Raw genomic sequence first — 25,862 nt, forward strand, 5'->3', positions numbered from 1 at the left:
GATATTTATGTTAGGTTGGAATAATAAATTATCATTCTGGAGCAACAGACGAGTTCACTCTCACTGTGACATCATTGATTTTGGCAGTGTCTATCTTAGTCTACTGTAATATAGAGATGGGGCCGAAAAATGCAGTGCTGGTAGCTTTGAAGGTGCATCCGCCATGTTCCTGCAATACGTGTTTTCTCTGACCCGCTCGAGACTAAAATGACCTACCGAGAAAAACGGCGTGGTTCAAAGGTCCATCGCACTTCGTGTGTGCCATCGAATGTTTGGACTCATCCTTGTAACATTGACATCAACGACACCGGCCTTCACACGCCCACCTCATGTGGTTAATTTGCATGGTAAAGTCCAACCTACCTTCTCTGTAACCAGTATTTCGACTCTTCTTGGTGTGAAGTAGGCAGAATTCTATCCATTGAGCTTGCATCACTGCCGGAACATTAAAAAAAGGCGAAAGCTTGCACTAGGCCGCGCAAAGCTCAAGACACAGTGAAGCTGGCTGAAATGCCGACACCTCGTTCCACCGCGTTGCAATGCCGACAATGCGTCCAGCAGACCCACTCCGTGATTGCGTCTCTCTCTCGGACTTACGGCCGTCATTGCGCATTGCATAGCGCAGCTTGCAACACCGAAGCCGCGTTCTAATGCCAATGCCGCGTTCCACCGCGATGCAATGCCGACAACGCATACCAGCAGACTCGCTCCGTGAATGCGTTTCTCATTTTAACGTGACAGCGTTAAGGGCCCCGGGTCGCAGAAAATCCGGCATCTGCAACCGGCGTCGGCGCGACCGCGCGTGACCACCTTGACCTGCGCGCGCAGGCCCTCCATGTGGTGCAAGGTATTGGTGAACAAAAATAGAATTTCTCACAGTGAAATCTGTCGGGAAAATGGTAAAGTACTACCTTTGTCGGATTCACCCGTCGGATTGTTTACTAATCGGTGTCGGATTGTAATTTGAATGTACGAGAAAACCTAATTCTGCTATGAGGAAACTCGAACACAAACCCCTTTTCCAGAATTTTTACCAGACCTACAGCTGCGCGTTGCGATGCGGACGGGTCCCAATAACTCTATCGCGTTCTACTCTTAAAGGCGAAGCTTAAAGGGTCCCTGAAACGGTTCGGACAAATTTTGTAGACGCGTAGGGTACAGCTACAGTATAACATGCGCATCACAATTTAAGTGAAGTGTCTCATATTAAGAGAGCTACGGACGATTACAAGTTACCCTCCTCCCTAGCCATGCATTTCCTCCTCAACTCGTTCACCGAGTGACCAGGGCTAAGCCCTGCCTTCACTGGCTCTATGGCATGTTGTGACGTGTTGTCATCTACTTCCGGTTCTCTTGGAGCCAGCGTGCGTTGCGAGCGTTCTGTCGCAGCGCCGAGCGTGTCTGGTATTCCGGTAACCACAGGCGAGCTGGGTGTTTTGACGGATAGCCAGAGGTGTAAACTAAAGCCCCTTCATACCGCTGTGATGAAGAAGCTTTGTAGACGTACATGAGCAGACTGATCGGCATGCACGGTCCAGCCATCTGGTGGCGCAGAGCTTAAACAGCCAAATACAGAGCTAATATTCCTGTAACCAAGTGTAAAACATTTTAAACATATAAAAAGACAACGTGTTCAAGATTACTCTCCTGCCGAAAATTTGAGCCAGCAGCGAAGTAGAAAAAACTTGGATACTGCTATATTAGCTGTGTATTTGGTTGAGCTTTGTGTTGCCAGGGGGTGGCTGCACCATGGAAACAGTTCACGTTTGCACCTGCGTTCGTCACGTAAAATGTTGTAAAACGGCCAGTACACTTGCGCTTGCATTTACCTGAATATCAGACACGCTAAACTGTATTGTGGCAATCCTCTGACGTGAATTGACGATCGCAAACTGTCATGAGTAAGACGCCGGCGGCGCCATAAAAGAAGACAAAGACGATGTGAGCGGAGCGTTCTGAACGGCGCGAGCGCGTGAGGCGCATGACCCGAGGCGTGATCGAAGGAGAAACGGCGTTGTCTGAGCATTATCGACGTGGTTCCGGGCCAGGAACGTTGCATCGCCAGCTCCGCACTGGCGACGGGAGACTTGGGGGTCTGGCCGAGTCCGTGACGTTGGCCGTCCATGGTGTGGCCGTCGACCTCGGCAAGTTCGAGTGAGGCTCCTGGACCGGCTGCAGCCTCTCACGGCAGGACCGGGCACCCCAGAGAGGACCCCTCTTCCACGGCAGACCGGCACGTGCGATGATCCCCGGAACGCCACGTCGGCACTCGGGAAAGAAGCTGGACGGAAGCGGCGGCCGAGCACGTCGCTAGGCCTAACCCGTCACCTCTCCCGGCCACGTCAGCAACAGCGACCGGGTCAAACAGGCTCCGAAGATGAGCGGGTGAACGTACCGACTGCAAGGCAGCCACGACTATGCGACAGTCGGCGAAAAGCAACGACTTCAAGAAAGGCCCAACGAGATTCTCGCCGGGAGAATACGAGCGACGAGGGCGAACTGAGTAAGGACGATACATTCTCGCAGTAGGCCAGAGTTGCCAGACGTTCGCGTGGGAAACGCCCAGAATTAGTGTAGGCGTAGTTAAGGACATGTTTAGTGTGTATTTTAGTGTGTTCATTAGGTTGTACATTTGTTGGCATTTATTTATTCATTGTCTTTTAGTTCAGTGTGTAGCTTGATTTTCGGTTTGAGGCTTTTTGGTTTTGAGTTCGCGTGTAAATAAAATCTGTTTGCTGTGTCGCCATGCGTCTTCCCTCTCCATCTCTCATAACACCCGCACGCCTCCGAGATCAGTGACAACGAAACACATCACAATTGGCGAGCCTGCCAGGATCCGTCCCGGATTCTATCCAGCCCAGTCACTGATTCTCGGAAGTTGCAGAGATGGATTGGGAGGCGATATCGGCCACCATTCGCAAGCAGAAGCTCAGCAAGGAGCAGGGCCTCAAACTAATTGAGGATGCAAGGAAACGTGTCGAGGCAGAACGCGATAAAGCTAAAAAGGCTTATGAAGAAAGGAAGCAGCTCCAAGAGAAAGAGCTCAAGAAGCTGCGAGAGGAGCTACAGATGCTACAAGAGAAAGCTCAGGCATCGGAAAGGAAAGAGCGTGAGGCTGAGCTTAAGATTGAGAGTAGGCCCGCTAGTGTAGCAGAGCTGCCGGACAGCAGAAATTTGTCAGAAGACGTTGGCAGAATAGATAGCCCCCGTGACGGCGTTGAGGAGAAGCTCACCACTGAGGAGCCTTTGACTCATAGTGAGCAGGATAAGAGGATGGCCGACGCCCCGATAGAGATTTCCATGCCCAAAGAGCAGAAAAGAGAAGAGGAAGTAGCTTCACCTCGTAACAATAGGGGGTTGGTAATGGAGAATGAGTACAAGGATAGCCAAGCATCAGAAGCGATGAGTCGGTCAAACTCCGAGAGAAACGAGAAAGACGATAGAGACCTTAGTCACTTAAAACGCGCAACACGAAGGGGTAAGAAGAAGATTCACCGGAGATGGAAAAGAAAACAGCGTATTAAAATGCAGATGCATGAGAAGAGGCGGACGTCAAGGAAAAGTATTAAGAGGCCAGAGTTAAGGCAGGGACATTCCAAGCCGCCCGAAAAATGTGCTAGAGGAGGAAAGAGGAAGAAACAGGCTGGACGTAGGGAAGCATGGGAGCTCCGTAAAAGGCGGAGAAAGCGAACAGATATGACCGGCAGGATACAAAAGAAATAGTCAGGAATGCCCTCAGACAATCGAATTGACAGTTTTTACAAATGTGTATAGATACCAAGTTTATTCTTATAGAGTGTTTGGGACAATAAGCATTTAGAACAATTGAGTGCAGTGTATTGTGTGAACAGAAGATAGGGGAACGGGTGCAAAGGAAAGAGTCGGACAGTAGTGGAGTTTATAAAGAAAAATTATTTATTGTACCGGAGATGTATATTTAGTTCAGGTAGGGAAGTATTACAGTTGATGGTCCCAAAGGAGCTGAGGAATAAAGTACTGAAGTTAGGGCATGATAGTGTAACGGCAGGTCACCAGGGAATCAAAGACACGTTACAAAAAATAACAGAAGAGTTCTTTTGGCTGGGAGTGCAGAATGACGTGAAACAATATGTAAAAGCATGTGACGTATGCCAAAAGACTATGGTTAAGGGGAAAAACGAGGAGAAGACTGGTGTTTGGCGATTGCCGATGACAAGGACATAGGATTGACGATAGAGCCAACCAGGTGTGAGATAGGCTACAAGACTAGGGAATTTGTGGGGCACAAGTTGGGAACGGGACGAGTCGAGCCCAAGGAGGATACACGAGATAAGATACAAGCAGTGGGCAGGCCCCAGGCAGAGAAACAAGGTCGAGGAAGGATTTTCAGACCTACCCGAGCAAATAGAAGTTGGGCGGAGCGAGATGCAGTGTTTAACAGAGGAGCCCGTGCATATAAAGCTAAGCCGACCTATAACAGATATAATGAGAGGGAGCCTTACTTTCCACATAGAGTATATTAAGGGACGACAGAACGTGGGGGCAGATTACATGAGTAGGGCGATGGATTGACTAAGCAGTGAGAACATAACGCGTACAAAACAAATGTACATATTTGAAGTGGTGCGAACAATGAACTCATGAGTGTTGTGAACAGTGCAAACAGTGAAATGTGCGCGACAGTGCAGTGAAGTGTGGTGATGAGTGGTAAGCGAAGACGACGCACAGAAGAGCATTCAAGCCACAACGAAAGTCCAGTTCGCCGCCAAAAAGGTCAAGAGAAAGCAGTTTTTTGAGAAAAAACTCTTAAAAAGGGGAGCCATGTCATGAGTAAGACGCCGGCGGCGCCATAAAAGAAGACAAAGACGATGTGAGCGGAGCGTTCTGAACGGCGCGAGCGCGTGAGGCGCGTGACCCGAGGCGTGATCGAAGGAGAAACGGCGTTGTCTGAGCATTATCGACGTGGTTCCGGGCCAGGAAGGTTGCATCGCCAGCTCCGCACTGGCGACGGGAGACTTGGGGGTCTGGCCGAGTCCGTGACGTTGGCCGTCCATGGTGTGGCCGTCGACCTCGGCAAGTTCGAGTGAGGCTCCTGGACCGGCTGCAGCCTCTCACGGCAGGACCGGGCACCCCAGAGAGGACCCCTCTTCCACGGCAGACCGGCACGTGCGATGATCCCCGGAACGCCACGTCGGCACTCGGGAAAGAAGCTGGACGGAAGCGGCGGCCGAGCACGTCGCTAGGCCTAACCCGTCACCTCTCCCGGCCACGTCAGCAACAGCGACCGGGTCAAACAGGCTCCGAAGATGAGCGGGTGAACGTACCGACTGCAAGGCAGCCACGACTATGCGACAGTCGGCGAAAAGCAACGACTTCAAGAAAGGCCCAACGAGATTCTCGCCGGGAGAATACGAGCGACGAGGGCGAACTGAGTAAGGACGATACATTCTCGCAGTAGGCCAGAGTTGCCAGACGTTCGCGTGGGAAACGCCCAGAATTAGTGTAAGCGTAGTTAAGGACATGTTTAGTGTGTATTTTAGTGTGTTCATTAGGTTGTACATTTGTTGGCATTTATTTATTCATTGTCTTTTAGTTCAGTGTGTAGCTCGATTTTCGGTTTGAGGCTTTTTGGTTTTGAGTTCGCGTGTAAATAAAATCTGTTTGCTGTGTCGCCATGCGTCTTCCCTCTCCATCTCTCATAACACCCGCACGCCTCCGAGATCAGTGACAACGAAACACATCACACAAACGCGTAGATGCTGGTGCCGTTTGGATACCGACAGTCCGATGCGCTGCAACCACTCTACTCATCTGCTGCCTTGCAGCGGGGCACAATGTCGCAGCTTGACATGTCGCCGATCGTTACGTTTGCAGCCCATAATGCAACAAGGGTGAACCATGGTGTTGCGAAAAGAAAGAACAAGACCAACACTGACCGTGCAGCTCTCGTCAACACGGAGCACGTTTTAACACAAGCAGACGACACTTGCTGTGGGCCGGAAGTACTTTTAGTGTAGTGATACATGTCCTTGTGCATTCTCTTTCTGTTACTTTCTTTTTATAGAAACAAATTAACTAACATCTAAACTATTATGAGCAACATTTGTTCCCCATAATTTTGGAACAATTATCGATGATGCCCCCTGGGCAGCCAAACGGATAACTGGCCCAGTGACGTGTTATGGTCAAATCACGTCACTTAGTCACAAAACTTAGCCGATTGGCATGCTGCGATCGGTAGCGATGTACCTTTTTAAAACCTTGTAATAAATTACACGCTTTATGTGGAGTGCTTAGATGCATCAATTAATGATCAGAATGCCCTACTCTAACGACTCAGTACGTTTGTACAAAATCGTCAAAATCGTTTCAGAGTCCCTATAAGTATCCTCCAATTATTTTATCTCTATCTCTCTCCCGAGTATAGCGCGCAAAACATCTTCACCTCATAGAGCATTGGCACGAGCGCGTCCGAACGTGCTAGCTGTGGACGAAGATGACGACGCTCAAACGCAATCATATGGTTCGCATAAATGCACATTCTGCAAGCGTGGCTGTACAGCCTAGTGGTTACGACTCTCGCCTTAGGACCGTGGGTACGCGGGTTCGAATCCCGCCTCGGCAAGAAAGTTTATTTTCTTTTTTTTTCTTCATTGCTGATGATGATAGTTTCTTGATATCCACAAATTACGGCTGCTTAAACAGCTTCGCTGTTAAAAGTGAGCAGGTTATACTAGAACACAGGCTTACATTTCAGCAAGAACATTGGAGACGTTGCACCCAGCTTCATAATGTACTGATAGTGATGTTGTAGTTGTCTGTTATGTCCCAACTGGTGATACCGCAGAACATTGTAGTCTCTCGTGTTTAACGTTGCTATATTTCTTGATATAGTCTTAAAGATGTAACCGGAACCAGCTGGGCTGGTTTCGACTACGGGTGACTCTGCGTTTAGCCAAAGCGTCAAGAATCAGAAGTGGCCAGTACATTTGTGACTAAGTTGTACTACTCAAGGTGGTAGCGTGGAGCAGAGGTAGAATACCCGGCCTCAAATCTGAAGGTCGTAAGTTTGAATCCTGCTCCAGTCCACCACATTATTAGGCATGGAGTAGTGCCTGACACTGGCAAGAAAAATATATTGCCGAGAGCTAGTGGGGCTATACTAGTTCAGGTGCAACCAGACTAGGAAGGCCGACTAAGCTTCATCAAAGTCATTCCCTCACCAGAACAGGAATTGGCCTCCCTGGTGCAGTATTCGGCTGCTACCTCCCTCATGACTCCGACAATTAACTCATGGCCCTCAGTCCCCAGTGGCTGCGGAGCACCTGACCAAGGCAGCGGTCAGACCTGCTACGCCTCAGAGGGTGCTAAGAATCTCTGGGTCCTGACAGGCCTCCAATGGAAACTGAACCTGGCAACGTTCAACACGCGCACCCTCTCGAGTGAGGCTAGCTTAGCAGGACTATTTGAAGAATTATCAGGAGTTGCCTGGGATATTATTGGCCTTAGTGAGGGTGGGTTACTGGTGAGGCTTGCACAGTGCTGACTAACGGCCACCTCCTTTGCTACAGAGGTCTTCCAGACAAGAGAGAATCCGGGGTAGGATTTCTAGTCCACAACAACATAGCGGGCAACATTGATGAATTCTACAGCATTAATGAGAGCCTAGCAGTCGTCGTAATAAAGCTGAATAGGAGGTACAAGATGAAGGTAGTACAAGTCTAGCCCCAACCTCTAGTCACGACGATGAAGAAATAGAACAGTTTTATGAAGATGTTGAACTAGCAATGAGAAAGGTGCAAACTCAGTATACTTTAGTCATGGGCGACTTCAATGCAAAAGTGGGGAAAAAGCAGGTTGGTGAGCAAGCAATTGGCAACTACGGCATCGATTCTAGGAATGCAAGAGGAGAGATGTTAGTAGAATTCGCGGAATAGAATAGGCTCCAAATAATGAATACCTTCTTCAGGAAACGCAGCAACATGAAGTGGACCTGGAAAAGCCCTAATGGAGAAACAAGGAATGAAATAGATTTCATACTCTCTGCCGATCCAAGCATAGTGCAGGATGTAGAAATCTTACTTAAGGTAAAGTGCAGTGACCATAGGTTAGTGAAGGTCTAGGATTTCTCTCAATTTGAAGAGAGAGAGAGTGAAATTAGTCAAGAGGAAACAGGCCAACCTAGAGGCAGGAAGGGTAAAAGCAGACTAATTCAGGCTGGTGCTTGCAAACAAATTTGCAGCTTTAGAAAATGAAGATAAAGACAACATAGAGGTAATAAATGAAACCATAACTAGGTTGATCTCAGAAGCAGCAATTGAAGTGGGAGGTAAGGCACCAAGGCAACCAGTAGGTAAGCTCTCCCAAGAAACAAAGGACATAATAAAGAAACGACAAAACATGAAAGTGTCCAACTCAAGAGATCAGATAGAATTCGCTGAACTGTCAAAACTGATCAACAAGAAGAAAGTAAGGGATATTCGAAATTATAATGTGGGAAAGATTGAGGAAGCCATAAAATATGGACGCAGCATTAAATCAGTAAGAAGAAAGCTTGGCATAGGACAAGGCAAGATATATGCACTGAAAGATAAGCATAGTAATATCATCAGCAATTTTGATGGCATAGTAAAAGCAGCGGAAGAATTCTATACTGACCTGTACAGCGCCCAAAACAGCCAAGCTACTTTCATTCGAAATAATGATGAACCGGATACAGAGGCTCCTTCTATAACTAGCGATGAAGTTAGAAGGGCCTTGAAAAACATGACCAGGGGAAAAGCTGCTGGAGAAGATGGATAAACAGTAGATTTAATCAAAGATGGAGGAGATATGCTTGAAAAGCTTGCGCCCTTTATACGCAATGCCTCACAACTTCGAGTGTACCAGAGAGCTGGAAGAACGCCAACATGATACTAATCCATAAGAAGGGAGACATTAAAGAATTGAAGAAATATAGACCCATTAGCTTGCTTTCAGTATTGTATAAAATATTCACCAAGATAATTTCCAATAGAATCAGGGCAACACTTGACTTCAGCCAACCAAGAGAACAGGCTGGCTTCAGGAAGGGATATTCTACGATGGATCATATCCATGTCATAAATCAGGTAATCGAGAAATCTGCGGAGTACAATCAACCTCTCTACATGGCTTTCATAGATTATGAAAAGGCATTTGATTCAGTAGAGATACCAGCAGTCATAGAGGCATTGCGTAATCAAGGAGTACAGGAGGCATACGTGAATATCTTAGCAAACATCTACAAGGATTCCACAGCTACCTTGGTTCTCCACAAGAAAAGTAGAAAGTTACCTATCAAGAAAGGGGTCCGGCAAGGACACACAATCTCTTTAATGCTATTCACTGCATGCTTAGAAGAAGTATTCAAGCTCTTAGACTAAGAAGGCTTCGGAGTATCAACGGAGAATATCTCAGCAACCTTCGGTTTGCAGATGACATTGTCCTATTCAGCAACAATGGAGACGAATTACAACAAATGATCGAGAACCTTAATCGAGAAAGTGTAAGAATTGGGTTGGAGATTAATATGCAGAAGACAAAGATAATGTTCAATAGCCTGGCAAGGGAACAAGAATTCAGGATCGCCAGTCAGCTTCTAGAGTCTGTAAAGGAGTACGTTTATCTAGGTCAATTACTCACAGGGGACCCTGATCATGGGAAAGAAATTCACAGAAGAATAAAATTGGGTTGGAGTGCATACGGCAGGCATTGCCAAATCCTGACTGGGAGCTTACCACTGTCGTTCAAAAGAAAAGTATACAATCATTGCATTCTACCGGTCCTAACATATGGGGCAAAAACTTGGAGGTTAACAAAGAAGCTCGAGAACAAGTTAAGGACCGCACTAAGAGCAATGGAATGAAAAATGTTAGGACTAACGTTAAGAGACAGGAAGAGAGCGGTATGGATCGGAGAACAAACGGGGATAGCTGATATTCTAGTTGCCATTAAGCGTAAGAAATGGAGCTGGGCAGGCCATGTAATGCGTAGGATGGATAACCGATGGACCATTAGGGTTACAGAATGGATACCAAGAGAAGGGAAGTGCATTCGAGGTCGGCAGAAAACCAGATGGGGTGATGAAGTTAAGAAATTTGCAGGCGCAAGTTGGAATACGCTAGCGCAAGACAGGGGTAATTTGAGATCGCAGGGAGAGGCCTTCGTTCTGCAGTGGACATAAAATATAACCTGATGATGGTGATGAGTTGTGAAGATGAAAGCTTACTCGAATGTGTTCAGATAGAGCTTAGCTTTTTAGGATGCCACCAATTGCTACGGCTAGTCTCTTTTACCATTCCGGTGCTACTTGTGAAATGTTAGTAATGGCATGTATGGCTTTGGTAGGAGCTCAGTCTATGCATTTGCCGGCATGCCGTTACAAGGCTAGATCTGCCTGTAGGTGACAAGCACCTTCACCCACCACGGAAGCCCAGGGGCTGTGGAGTAGCGCTGCTGAGCTCAAGGTCGTGGGTTCGATCGCAGTCGCAATGGTTGCCTTTCGATATGGGCTAAATGCAGGAAACCGCACGTGGTCAAAATCGACCAGAGTTCACCCTTATGACCTGCCTAATAATCAGATTGTGGTTTTGCACGAAAGACCCCAGAATTTAATTTAACAACCGCCGCCTTCTTTTATTCAGTAGTAACAGTAACCACTCTGACATCTCCTGATGTAATGATCACACAAGGGTAAGCTAGAACTCTTTGTTGAAATATGACATCTATTCTTTCCCAGCGAACGACAGCCGAGATACTCGCAACTGCGGAAGGAGAACCAATGGCCGGTGCAGAGGACCCGTCCGAAACACTGGACGCAGCCGAAGCCACTGCTGAAGAAGAATCCAAGATTACTGCAGAAAGGAAAAGAGGGAAGAAGCGTCGTGGTCACACCGAAGATCCAGGTGCCAAAGGAGTCTGTTTCCAGGCGGCCATACCTTCTTTGCAGATTCCAGGCCACACGGGATACCTGACCTTCGCGACTCTACTGGCCTCTTAGCGATCGTACGTTTAGATAGGAGAGACAGGTGGCTAGCATTCTCCTTATGTTTTGTCTCGTCATCCCTTTGCCAAATAAAATGGAATTGCTAATTTAACGTGTTGCTGGGATATATGTGACGCTGAAGGCTGTGACACTGCTGGGCTGGTCGCAAAACCAGAGAATAAAAGACATTGACGAGCGAAGGCTTTCTACCGTCTTATTCATGTTCCCATCCTTCTGAGTGAATTATAAGCACGCACATTGTGCAGTGAAAAGTAAATAACATAAAAGAGGGCATAAAATAACAACTACTACATGCAGCACGTGACGAGACACCAAGCCGTACAAGAGCGCCACCTGCCCCAGTTTCTTCATACAAAGTGCTTCCATCCACTGTATCTTAGTGGTATCTTCGTTTACCTTCAAGGTGCGCTTGCAGCACTCAAGCTCATCAGTGCGCAGGTAGACTCCTTTCTTATTGTTCCATGGTTTGCAGCTTAGCTAGTTGGCGCATACTTTCCGGGAAATCAGCAGACATTTAATTTGACAAGACGGAAGGGACACAACACATTGCTGAACTACCAACTGCATTTTTAATGACATTGGAAGGGGGGGCTATATATGAGGACACATGACACGAAACGATTTTGATACATGTACGGGCATTTGCAGTTGGCCAATCTTGATGCAAATGTATTCCGTTTCCTTCTTTGTCAGGGTGATGGAAGATTTGCGCCATTCTCGTCGGCGGTGTAGGCTATCAGTTGATATATAAGCAAAAAGGAGAAAGAAACATGCGCTCACAACCACATATCAAAATCAGGGGCCCCATGATTGCGAAAGATTGTCTATTCATTTGTTAGTGCAGTGGACGATTGGCTTTCACAGTTATCTTGAAGGCGACAAATGTGAAACGTTTCCAGGATATCTTGACTAGAATAGCAGATGAGAATGTTCGAAATCCAGAAAGGTGCCGGCAGATGGAGTAGTTCACTGCGGTATAAAAGCTAAAAACAGGGATAAGGTGCCTCATAAAGGCTGGCAAACATTCTCATATGAGAACCTTTCTTCTTCAAAGGTCTTTGACGAAGATAGGTCCTATCGAAACATTGGCCAGCTTTCCTGAGGCACCTTATCCCTGTTTGTAACCTTTATACCACAGGTGAGAATGTTAGTGTGACAGAAAAGAGGGGTACAGCCACAGTTTTTTTCAATGCTCCGCTAAGTGGCAGTACAGTGAACTAGAGAAGGGGTGCTTGTTTTTTCTTAATCTCACGCCAACGCATCTGCGGCTCTGACCAGCATACATTTTAACGCAAGATAACAGGAGCTGGTACACAGCAGCAACTTTGCTTGGGTATATGAAATCGGCATAGCTTCGTCTGAAACCTATAACGAGCTGCGTTGGTCAATACCGCTGGTGTTGGGCTGATGACCACGAGGTTGAGGGATCGAATCCCGGCCACGGCGGCCGCATTTCTATGGGGGCGAAATGCGAAAACACCCATGTACTTAGATTTAGGCGCACGTTAAAGCACCCCAGGTGGTCCAATTTTCCGGATGTCCCCCACTTTGGCGTGCCTCATAATCACATCGGGGTTTTCGCACGTAAAACACCATAATTTAATTTTTTGGTTAATACTGCGGAACTCTGAGTTCGAATTATAATACGAGTTGCACAACGATGCAGTTCCGAAGTGGTCTTATGAGTTGTGCAGCGACACCGCTGGCACTCCTATGTTAGTGATTACTTGGGAATTAAGGAATTGGTACGAAGCTGAGGTGAGACGTAAGGAATGCGGGAATAGGCTGTTCGCTGTCTAAGACGTGCATTTTCTTAAGGCTTGCCTAGATCTGTGGGAATGTTTACTTGTGTCCTGCTGTACGTTTCTATGTCGTACAGCTTCATGCACTGTGCCAGTGACTTCATTCGTTTTTTTTTTTTTTTTCAGGTCGCAGAGCAGCGACAAGTGTCTACACATCAGAAATAAAAGGTGGATTCCCATTCTTGTCTGGGCACTTTCTCTTCGTTTGGGCAGTTGCAATTGCCAACCTAGTTAAAAATTCATTGCATAAGCCAGTGCTCTAACTTCCCGACCCGATCACTCCATTTGATGCCTTGCCTCTCGACCTCCCCGCCAATACATTAATTGATGCCTATATTTCATTTCAGTAGTCCGCTCCTCTATTTTGATCCCTTAACCACCTTAACCTGGTTGTTGGGTAGTAAACTGGGCGCTCATCAGGTTCACCTCCCTATTTTTCTTTCTTCTTGAGCGCTACGAACGATGGTGTTTAACTTAGTTTTGTCCCGTGATGTGTGAGGAAACTTTTTTTAAAGGTGATATGAATCACTTTTTATCGAAGTGGAGAGAGACAGAAGAGAAAATAGGGCTATTTCAAAAATTATCATCATCAACTGCAGGACGAAGGCACAATACCTTTGTCCCTGCTATCTCCAATTACCCCCGCCTTGCACTAGCTGATTCCAGCTTGCACCTGCAAATTTCCTAACTTTATCACCCCACCTAGCTTTCTGCAGACCTCGACTGCACTTCCCTTCTCTTGGCATTCATTTTTTAACTCTAATGGTCCACTGGTTGTCTATGCTACGCATTACATGGCCTGCACAGCTCCATTTTTTCCTCTTAATGTCAACTAGAATATCGGCTATCCCTGTTTGCTCTCTGATCCACACCGCTCTCTCCCTGTCTCTTAACGTTAGGCCTAACATTTTTCGTTCCATCGCTCTTTGTGCGGTCCTTAACTTGTTCTAGATATTCTTTGTTAACCTCCAGGTTTCTACCCCATATGTTAGCACCGGTAGAATACAATGATTGTAGACTTTACTTTTCAACGACAGTGGTAAGCTCCCAGTCAGGATTTGGCAATGCCTGTCGTATGCACTCCAACGCAATTTTATTCGTCTGTAACTTTCCTTCTCATGATCAGGATCCCATGTGACTAATTGACCTAGATAAACTTACCCCTTTACAGACTCTAGAGGCTGGCGATCCTGAATTCTTGTTCCCTTGCCAGGCTATTGAACATTATCTTTGTCTTCTGCATATTAATCTTCAACCCCACTCTTACACTTTCTCGGTTAAGGTCCTCAATCATTTGTTGTAATTCGTCCGCATTGTTGCTGAATAGGACAATGCCATCTGCAAACCGAAGGTTGCTGAGATATTCGCCGTTGATGTTCACTCCTAAGCATGCAGTGAGTAGCGTGGAAGAGATTCTGTCTCCTTGCCTGATGCCTTGATAGGTAATTTTCAACTTTTCTCGTGGAGAACCAATGTAGCTTTGGAATCTTTGTAGATATTTCCCAAGATATTCACGTATCCCTTCTGTACTTCTTGATTACGCAATGCCTCTATGACTACTGCTATCTCTACTGAATCAAATGCCTTTTCATAATCTATGAAAGCCATATAGAGAGGTTGATTTTACTCCGCAGATTTCTCGATTACCTGATTGATGATTGTTTACCTGATTGTTTTAAAGCGAAGAGGAAAGGAACAAGTGCCGCGGCTGCGGAAAGATCAAAACTTTAACAATGACGAGGAGAAGCACCAATGCTCGCCCAAGTGCGAGACATGCGGCGGCCCCCATGTCGCTGGGGATCGCGCGTGCATACAGCGTTACTAGATCCCTTACATCGTAAGGCGTCGGCGCAGAAGGCGACGGCAGAGAGAGCGAGTTGCGCAGATGGCCGGAGGAGACAACATTGACGTCAGCAGCACCTACATTAGGAGGGGCTCAACATCTGCGGCCGCATTCGGCGGCTCGGCGACGCGAGAACGCTCGCAAACAGGTGGGCGTACCCGCTCCAGGGGGCGCTCTCGCTCCAGGAGGCGTTCCGGCTCAAGAATCGGCCAAGGGACCTCCAGATCCCGATCCAGGTTCCGTTCTCGTTCGGCGAAGCGAACCACCTGGTCCAACAAGGTCAAGGGTACTGGATGATCGCCCAGTACATCAAGGCAGAAGGCGGTCGGTAAGGCACAGCCAGAGCATGCGTGCGGTTCCCACTGTCAGGCACTCGAGGCAGAAAATCGACAGCTCGGGAGAGAACTTAACGAGCTCTGCAAGGCACTAAACAGCGTTAAGGCGCAAATCACAAATCGCGATGAGGTCACAATCGGAGAAGCACGCCCGCTAGTGGGTAAAGTCAAACGCAAAGCCCCCAGCCCCAAAGAAGTCAGCGAGACGGAAGGGGACGAGGAGGAGGAAATGGCGGACCCGGATGAGACCCCGACTGATGCCGGTGCCATCGGGCCAGCCGTCACAACTATGCGCATCAGAGGCAAGCTAACTACCAGACTAGCTTCCTTCGAAAAGCGAATTATGGAGCTGTTCTCCAGGATAGAGGAAAGAATTACACACTTAGAAAGACCCAAGATCCAGCCCAGAGGCAGAACTTTGGCGTCAGCAGAGCAACCACAAGAAATCCGAAATCTCGGAAACGGTGAGAAAGGGCCATTCTGTCATCCCCAATAATCAAAATAGCGAACGCAAAAGACCTAAAGATTTGGCAGTGGAATTGTGTGAGTTTCCAGAGGCGCAACGCCCCCCTAGGACAACTCATCAGATCAATAGCGTATAAACCGCACGCGATTCTGTTACAAGAAACTTTAAGCGGCGAAGAAATCTCCTTCCCAGGTTACTGCGCAATAGCGTACAAGGGGGAAAGAGTTAGAGGTATCGCCATTCTAATTAGGAAAAACATCTCGTTTATAATGCACGATGTTCCCTCATACAAGACAGGACTCGAAGCTCAACTGTTAGAAATCATACCGAGCAGAACAAGCAACGCCAACATATTTATTCTTAACATATACAGTTCCCCAGCGGATAGAAGGGATTTCAGGGCGCTCCTGGTCGCCGCGGTACCCTCTGCGAAAGACGCATCCCTGATAGTCGCGGGAGACTTTTAACGCCCCCAACACGGAATGGGGATATGGTTACTCAAGCACCAAGGGCACGAACCTAGCTAACGCCGCTGTGGAGCTCGGCCTAACGTTGATTACAGATCCCAGGCTCCCTACCAGAATTGGCTATTCGGTCAGTCGTGACATGACACCCGACCTCGCTTTTCTCCAAAGCGCAGAAGGCACATGGGACAACCTCCAAGAGAACTTGGGCAGCGATCACCGTATTCTGGAACTCCTAGTGCGCGTAATCCCCAAACCACCCAGGAAGTACACGTAAGTGGACTGGGACCTGTTCTGCAAAATCAGAGGCGAAACGGCCCCACCAAGCAAAACCTATACAGAACTGATACAAAATCAGTTCTTTATATCTATCAATCTCTCTGTCTATCTATCTATATATCTATCTATCTGGCTGCCTACGTCTTGGTGCTCTTATAGTCGTTTCGTTAACTTGGTAGGCACCAAAATTGGCATTGTAGGGCAACAGTGTATGGCGAACATAAACGACATGTCTTGACATGAATTTCATGACATGCGTATCATGTAGGTCATGAAACAGCCGCCTGAAATGACAATGACCCAGGGAAAAAAAATTAACATTTACAAACCACTGAAATGAGTTCGGACGTGGGTACTAAGGGGAAGGAAACACTAAATGATACTAGAAGTCGGTCATGAGCATGACTCGAAACAAATGAAAATGACTCAGCGAAAAAAGATTCACACTCAAAAACCACAGAAATGGGTTGTAACGTGGGTTAGTGAAGGAAACACTAAAGGATGATGGTAGAAGTGATAGTCATGAGCATGACTCAACAAAATGACAATGACTCGGCAAAAAGATTAACACTCGAAAACCACCAAAATGAGTTCTGACGTGCTTACTAAGTGAAGGAAACACTAAAGGGTGGTGGTAGAAGCCACAGTCATGTGCATGACTCAGCGACAAAAGATTAACGCTCAAAAACCACTAAAATGGGTTCTGACGTGGATACTAAGCGAAGGAAACACTAAGAGATGATAGTAGAAGTCATAGTCATGAGCATGACTCAACAAAAAAGATTAACACTCAAAAGCCACTGAAATGGGTTCACACGTGGGTTCTAAGTGATGGAAACGCTAGGAAGAATGTGAGAATGCTCCTCTTACCACCAGTATCAGGGTCTATCTTTGGAATGAACGCACATTTTTAGACAACACTAACACTATCTCCAGGATCTATACAAGATCCTATACAAGAGGCTAGAAACAGATCCTATATGAAAAAAGCCGGGAGATCTCACGCTCTGTCATGAGCATGACTCAGCGAAAACGACAGTGACTCAGCAAAAATGATTAACACTTAAATACCACTGAAATGGGTTCCTACATGGGTACTATGTGAGGGAAACACTAAAGGATGGTAGTTAAAGCCATAGTCATGACCATGACTCAGCAAAAATGTCTTACTCAGCGAACGAAGAATAACAGTAAAAACCAAAGTAATGAGTTCGGATGTGGTACAAAGTGAAGGAAAAGGCAAAAGATTGATGGTCAAAGTCATAGTCATGATCATGACTAAGTCTTCTGCCTTAAGGTTTCTTAGGCCTAGCTAAAGGAACTCCTCAGAACTCATGATATGAAGCTCATGACGGGTGTCATGTAGGTCATTGTGATGGAAAACAAACTCGCTGTTTCTCTTGGGCCCAGGATCCTTTAATAATGACATGGCAGGCGGGAGCTTGTTACACAAAACACAGACTTTATACAGACACGCTAACACGATACAGACGCTTTACATACACACGGACTAGAGTTCGCGAAGTCGTTTGTCCTTATATATAAGGATGTGCCTAGCACTCATGCACCACGACTCACCGGTGTGTGTCGTTGCGGTGACCATGACGGTTGTCATTGCGTAGTGAGTTGCTGCGTCGTCCGACACTTGAAGACAGCTGGTGTGTTGCTTGCGACGGCCACGTCTTATGCCAACATCATCATGCCGCACCTAGGATGGATAACCGTAGGATGGATAACCGATGGACCATTAGGGTTACAGAATGGATACCAAGAGAAGGGAAGTGCATTCGAGGTCGGCAGAAAACCAGATGGGGTGATGAAGTTAAGAAATTTGCAGGCGCAAGTTGGAATACGCTAGCGCAAGACAGGGGTAATTTGAGATCGCAGGGAGAGGCCTTCGTTCTGCAGTGGACATAAAATATAACCTGATGATGGTGATGAGTTGTTGTGAAGATGAAAGCTTACTCGAATGTGTTCTGATAGAGCTTAGCTTTTTAGGATGCCACCAATCGCTACGGCTAGTCTCTTTTACCATTCCGGTGCTACTTGTGAAATGTTAGTAATGGCATGTATGGCTTTGGTAGGAGCTCAGTCTATGCATTTGCCGGCATGCCGTTACAAGGCTAGATCTGCCTGTAGGTGACAAGCACCTTCACCCACCACGGAAGCCCAGGGGCTGTGGAGTAGCGCTGCTGAGCTCAAGGTCGTGGGTTCGATCGCAGTCGCAATGGTTGCCTTTCGATATGGGCTAAATGCAGGAAACCGCACGTGGTCAAAATCGACCAGAGTTCACCCTTATGACCTGCCTAATAATCAGATTGTGGTTTTGCACGAAAGACCCCAGAATTTAATTTAACAACCGCCGCCTTCTTTTATTCAGTAGTAACAGTAACCACTCTGACATCTCCTGATGTAATGATCACACAAGGGTAAGCTAGAACTCTTTGTTGAAATATGACATCTATTCTTTCCCAGCGAACGACAGCCGAGATACTCGCAACTGCGGAAGGAGAACCAATGGCCGGTGCAGAGGACCCGTCCGAAACACTGGACGCAGCCGAAGCCACTGCTGAAGAAGAATCCAAGATTACTGCAGAAAGGAAAAGAGGGAAGAAGCGTCGTGGTCACACCGAAGATCCAGGTGCCAAAGGAGTCTGTTTCCAGGCGGCCATACCTTCTTTGCAGATTCCAGGCCACACGGGATACCTGACCTTCGCGACTCTACTGGCCTCTTAGCGATCGTACGTTTAGATAGGAGAGACAGGTGGCTAGCATTCTCCTTATGTTTTGTCTCGTCATCCCTTTGCCAAATAAAATGGAATTGCTAATTTAACGTGTTGCTGGGATATATGTGACGCTGAAGGCTGTGACACTGCTGGGCTGGTCGCAAAACCAGAGAATAAAAGACATTGACGAGCGAAGGCTTTCTACCGTCTTATTCATGTTCCCATCCTTCTGAGTGAATTATAAGCACGCACATTGTGCAGTGAAAAGTAAATAACATAAAAGAGGGCATAAAATAACAACTACTACATGCAGCACGTGACGAGACACCAAGCCGTACAAGAGCGCCACCTGCCCCAGTTTCTTCATACAAAGTGCTTCCATCCACTGTATCTTAGTGGTATCTTCGTTTACCTTCAAGGTGCGCTTGCAGCACTCAAGCTCATCAGTGCGCAGGTAGACTCCTTTCTTATTGTTCCATGGTTTGCAGCTTAGCTAGTTGGCGCATACTTTCCGGGAAATCAGCAGACATTTAATTTGACAAGACGGAAGGGACACAACACATTGCTGAACTACCAACTGCATTTTTAATGACATTGGAAGGGGGGGCTATATATGAGGACACATGACACGAAACGATTTTGATACATGTACGGGCATTTGCAGTTGGCCAATCTTGATGCAAATGTATTCCGTTTCCTTCTTTGTCAGGGTGATGGAAGATTTGCGCCATTCTCGTCGGCGGTGTAGGCTATCAGTTGATATATAAGCAAAAAGGAGAAAGAAACATGCGCTCACAACCACATATCAAAATCAGGGGCCCCATGATTGCGAAAGATTGTCTATTCATTTGTTAGTGCAGTGGACGATTGGCTTTCACAGTTATCTTGAAGGCGACAAATGTGAAACGTTTCCAGGATATCTTGACTAGAATAGCAGATGAGAATGTTCGAAATCCAGAAAGGTGCCGGCAGATGGAGTAGTTCACTGCGGTATAAAAGCTAAAAACAGGGATAAGGTGCCTCATAAAGGCTGGCAAACATTCTCATATGAGAACCTTTCTTCTTCAAAGGTCTTTGACGAAGATAGGTCCTATCGAAACATTGGCCAGCTTTCCTGAGGCACCTTATCCCTGTTTGTAACCTTTATACCACAGGTGAGAATGTTAGTGTGACAGAAAAGAGGGGTACAGCCACAGTTTTTTTCAATGCTCCGCTAAGTGGCAGTACAGTGAACTAGAGAAGGGGTGCTTGTTTTTTCTTAATCTCACGCCAACGAATCTGCGGCTCTGACCAGCATACATTTTAACGCAAGATAACAGGAGCTGGTACACAGCAGCAACTTTGCTTGGGTATATGAAATCGGCATAGCTTCGTCTGAAACCTATAACGAGCTGCGTTGGTCAATACCGCTGGTGTTGGGCTGATGACCACGAGGTTGAGGGATCGAATCCCGGCCACGGCGGCCGCATTTCTATGGGGGCGAAATGCGAAAACACCCATGTACTTAGATTTAGGCGCACGTTAAAGCACCCCAGGTGGTCCAATTTTCCGGTGTCCCCCACTTTGGCGTGCCTCATAATCACATCGGGGTTTTCGCACGTAAAACACCATAATTTAATTTTTTGGTTAATACTGCGGAACTCTGAGTTCGAATTATAATACGAGTTGCACAACGATGCAGTTCCGAAGTGGTCTTATGAGTTGTGCAGCGACACCGCTGGCACTCCTATGTTAGTGATTACTTGGGAATTAAGGAATTGGTACGAAGCTGAGGTGAGACGTAAGGAATGCGGGAATAGGCTGTTCGCTGTCTAAGACGTGCATTTTCTTAAGGCTTGCCTAGATCTGTGGGAATGTTTACTTGTGTCCTGCTGTACGTTTCTATGTCGTACAGCTTCATGCACTGTGCCAGTGACTTCATTTGTTTTTTTTTTTTTTTTTTCAGGTCGCAGAGCAGCGACAAGTGTCTACACATCAGAAATAAAAGGTGGATTCCCATTCTTGTCTGGGCACTTTCTCTTCGTTTGGGCAGTTGCAATTGCCAACCTAGTTAAAAATTCATTGCATAAGCCAGTGCTCTAACTTCCCGACCCGATCACTCCATTTGATGCCTTGCCTCTCGACCTCCCCGCCAATACATTAATTGATGCCTATATTTCATTTCAGTAGTCCGCTCCTCTATTTTGATCCCTTAACCACCTTAACCTGGTTGTTGGGTAGTAAACTGGGCGCTCATCAGGTTCACCTCCCTATTTTTCTTTCTTCTTGAGCGCTACGAACGATGGTGTTTAACTTAGTTTTGTCCCGTGATGTGTGAGGAAACTTTTTTTTAAAGGTGATATGAATCACTTTTTATCGAAGTGGAGAGAGACGGAAGAGAAAATAGGGCTATTTCAAAAATTACCATCATCAACTGCAGGACGAAGGCACGATACCTTTGTCCCTGCTATCTCCAATTACCCCCGCCTTGCACTAGCTGATTCCAGCTTGCACCTGCAAATTTCCTAACTTTATCACCCCACCTAGCTTTCTGCAGACCTCGACTGCACTTCCCTTCTCTCGGCATTCATTTTTTAACTCTAATGGTCCACTGGTTGTCTATGCTACGCATTACATGGCCTGCCCAGCTCCATTTTTTCCTCTTAATGTCAACTAGAATATTGTTTATCCCTGTTTGCTCTCTGATCCACACCGCTCTCTCCCTGTCTCTTAACGTTAGGCCTAACATTTTTCGTTCCATCGCTCTTTGTGCGGTCCTTAACTTGTTCTAGATATTCTTTGTTAACCTCCAGGTTTCTACCCCATATGTTAGCACCGGTAGAATACAATGATTGTAGACTTTACTTTTCAACGACAGTGGTAAGCTCCCAGTCAGGATTTGGCAATGCCTGTCGTATGCACTCCAACGCAATTTTATTCGTCTGTAACTTTCCTTCTCATGATCAGGATCCCATGTGACTAATTGGCCTAGATAAACTTACCCCTTTACAGACTCTAGAGGCTGGCGAGCCTGAATTCTTGTTCCCTTGCCAGGCTATTGAACATTATCTTTGTCTTCTGCATATTAATCTTCAACCCCACTCTTACACTTTCTCGGTTAAGGTCCTCAATCATTTGTTGTAATTCGTCCGCATTGTTGCTGAATAGGACAATGCCATCTGCAAACCGAAGGTTGCTGAGATATTCGCCGTTGATGTTCACTCCTAAGCATGCAGTGAGTAGCGTGGAAGAGATTCTGTCTCCTTGCCTTGATAGGTAATTTTCAACTTTTCTCGTGGAGAACCAATGTAGCTTTGGAATCTTTGTAGATATTTCCCAAGATATTCACGTATCCCTTCTGTACTTCTTGATTACGCAATGCCTCTATGACTACTGCTATCTCTACTGAATCAAATGCCTTTTCATAATCTATGAAAGCCATATAGAGAGGTTGATTTTACTCCGCAGATTTCTCGATTACCTGATTGATGATTGTTTACCTGATTGTTTTAAAGCGAAGAGGAAAGGAACAAGTGCCGCGGCTGCGGAAAGATCAAAACTTTAACAATGACGAGGAGAAGCACCAATGCTCGCCCAAGTGCGAGACATGCGGCGGCCCCCATGTCGCTGGGGATCGCGCGTGCATACGCGTTACTAGATCCCTTACATCGTAAGGCGTCGGCGCAGAAGGCGACGGCAAAGAGAGCGAGTTGCGTAGATGGCCGGAGGAGACAACATTGACGTCAGCAGCACCTACATTAGGAGGGGCTCAACATCTGCGGCCTCATTCGGCTTCTCGGCGACGCAAGAACGCTCGCAAACAGGTGGGCGTACCCGCTCCAGGGGGCGCTCTCGCTCCAGGAGGCGTTCCAGCTCAAGAATCGGCCAAGGGACCTCCAGATCCCGATCCAGGTTCCGTTCTCGTTCGGCGAAGCGAACCACCTGGTCCAACAAGGTCAAGGGTACTGGATGATCGCCCAGTACATCAAGGCAGAAGGCGGTCGGTAAGGCACAGCCAGAGCATGCGTGCGGTTCCCACTGTCAGGCACTCGAGGCAGAAAATCGACAGCTCGGGAGAGAACTTAACGAGCTCTGCAAGGCACTAAACAGCGTTAAGGCGCAAATCACAAATCGCGATGAGGTCACAATCGGAGAAGCACGCCCGCTAGTGGGTAAAGTCAAACGCAAAGCCCCCAGCCCCAAAGAAGTCAGCGAGACGGAAGGGGACGAGGAGGAGGAAATGGCGGACCCGGATGAGACCCCGACTGATGCCGGTGCCATCGGGCCAGCCGTCACAACTATGCGCATCAGAGGCAAGCTAACTACCAGACTAGCTTCCTTCGAAAAGCGAATTATGGAGCTGTTCTCCAGGATAGAGGAAAGAATTACACACTTAGAAAGACCCAAGATCCAGCCCAGAGGCAGAACTTTGGCGTCAGCAGAGCAACCACAAGAAATCCGAAATCTCGGAAACGGTGAGAAAGGGCCATTCTGTCATCCCCAATAATCAAAATAGCGAACGCAAAAGACCTAAAGATTTTGGCAGTGGAATTGTGTGAGTTTCCAGAGGCGCAACGCCCCCCTAGTACAACTCATCAGATCAATAGCGTATAAACCGCACGCGATTCTGTTACAAGAAACCTTAAGCGGCGAAGAAATCTCCTTCCCAGGTTACTGCGCAATAGCGTACAAGGGGGAAAGAGTTAGAGGTATCGCCATTCTAATTAGGAAAAACATCTCGTTTATAATGCACGATGTTCCCTCATACAAGACAGGACTCGAAGCTCAACTGTTAGAAATCATACCGAGCAGAACAAGCAACGCCAACATATTTATTCTTAACATATACAGTTCCCCAGCGGATAGAAGGGATTTCAGGGCGCTCCTGGTCGCCGCGGTACCCTCTGCGAAAGACGCATCCCTGATAGTCGCGGGAGACTTTAACGCCCCCAACACGGAATGGGGATATGGTTACTCAAGCACCAAGGGCACGAACCTAGCTAACGCCGCTGTGGAGCTCGGCCTAACGTTGATTACAGATCCCAGGCTCCCTACCAGAATTGGCTATTCGGTCAGTCGTGACATGACACCCGACCTCGCTTTTCTCCAAAGCGCAGAAGGCACATGGGACAACCTCCAAGAGAACTTGGGCAGCGATCACCGTATTCTGGAACTCCTAGTGCGCGTAATCCCCAAACCACCCAGGAAGTACACGTAAGTGGACTGGGACCTGTTCTGCAAAATCAAAGGCGAACGGCCCCACCAAGCAAAACCTATACAGAACTGATACAAAATCAGTTCTTTATATCGATCAATCTCTCTGTCTATCTATCTATATATCTATCTATCTGGCTGCCTATGTCTTGGTGCTCTTATAGTCGTTTCGTTAACTTGGTAGGCACCAAAATTGGCATTGTAGGGCAATAGTGTATGGCGAACATAAATGACATGTCTTGACATGAATTTCATGACATGCGTATCATGTAGGTCATGAAACAGCCACCTGAAATGACAATGACCCAGGGAAAAAAAATTAACATTTACAAACCACTGAAATGAGTTCGGACGTGGGTACTAAGGGGAAGGAAACACTAAATGATACTAGAAGTCGGTCATGAGCATGACTCGAAACAAATGAAAATGACTCAGCGAAAAAAGATTCACACTCAAAAACCACAGAAATGGGTTGTAACGTGGGTTAGTGAAGGAAACACTAAAGGATGATGGTAGAAGTGATAGTCATGAGCATGACTCAACAAAATGACAATGACTCGGCAAAAAGATTAACACTCGAAAACCACCAAAATGAGTTCTGACGTGCTTACTAAGTGAAGGAAACACTAAAGGGTGGTGGTAGAAGCCACAGTCATGTGCATGACTTAGCGACAAAAGATTAACGCTCAAAAACCACTAAAATGGGTTCTGACGTGGATACTAAGCGAAGGAAACACTAAGAGATGATAGTAGAAGTCATAGTCATGAGCATGACTCAACAAAAATATTAACACTCAAAAGCCACTGAAATGGGTTCACACGGGGGTCTAAGTGATGGAAACGCTAGAAGAATGTGAGAATGCTCCTCTTACCACCAGTATCAGGGTCTATCTTTGGAATGAATGCACATTTTTTAGACAACACTAACACTATCTCCAGGATCTATACAAGATCCTATACAAGAGGCTAGAAACAGATCCTATATGAAAAAGCCGGGAGATCTCACGCTCTGTCATGAGCATGACTCAGCGAAAACGACAGTGACTCAGCAAAAATGATTAACACTTAAATACCACTGTAAATGGGTTCCTACATGGGTACTATGTGAGGGAAACACTAAAGGATGGTAGTTAAAGCCATAGTCATGACCATGACTCAGCAAAAATGTCTTACTCAGCGAACGTAGAATAACAGTAAAAACCCAAAGTAATGAGTTCGGATGTGGTATAAAGTGAAGGAAAAGGCAAAAGATTGATGGTCAAAGCCATAGTCATGATCATGACTAAGTATTCTGCCTTAAGGTTCTTAGGCCTAGCTAAAGGAACTCCTCAGAATCATGATATGAAGCTCATGACGGGTGTCATGTAGGTCATTGTGATGGAAAACAAACTCGCTGTTTCTCTTTGGCCCAGGATCCTTTAATAATGACATGGCAGGCGGGAGCTTGTTACACAAAACACAGACTTATACAGACACGCTAACACGATACAGACGCTTTACATACACACGGACTAGAGTTCGCGAAGTCGTTTGTCCTTATATATAAGGATGTGCCTAGCACTCATGCACCACGACTCACCGGTTGTGTGTCGTTGCGGTGACCATGACGGTTGTCATGCGTAGTGAGTTGCTGCGTCGTCCGACACTTGAAGACAGCTGGTGTGTTGCTTGCGACGGCCACGTCTTATGCCAACATCATCATGCCGCACCTTGTCGTGACATGGAAGCAGGGAAACAGCAGTCGGCAGA

General features: G+C 46.8%; 1 protein-coding gene across 2 annotated transcripts in view; it reads left to right on the forward strand.

The window, feature by feature from the left end:
* Positions 1-19,027, forward strand: part of LOC119458330 (tRNA (adenine(58)-N(1))-methyltransferase catalytic subunit TRMT61A) — a 50,907-nt gene extending 31,880 nt beyond the window's left edge. The window contains exon 4 of one of the 2 annotated variants that reach the window (XM_049671095.1): positions 18,670-19,027. In XM_049671095.1, the coding sequence (XP_049527052.1) occupies positions 18,670-18,930 (261 nt within the window). In that variant the 3' untranslated portion in view covers positions 18,931-19,027. Of the gene's footprint in view, positions 1-10,738; positions 11,097-18,669 lie in introns of those variants that run through there. The other variant, XM_037720165.2, reaches the window with a different exon arrangement.
* Positions 19,028-25,862: the final 6,835 nt, after the last annotated feature.

Source organism: Dermacentor silvarum, chromosome 7 (assembly GCF_013339745.2).
Source record: "Dermacentor silvarum isolate Dsil-2018 chromosome 7, BIME_Dsil_1.4, whole genome shotgun sequence".
NCBI lineage: Eukaryota > Metazoa > Arthropoda > Arachnida > Ixodida > Ixodidae > Dermacentor > Dermacentor silvarum.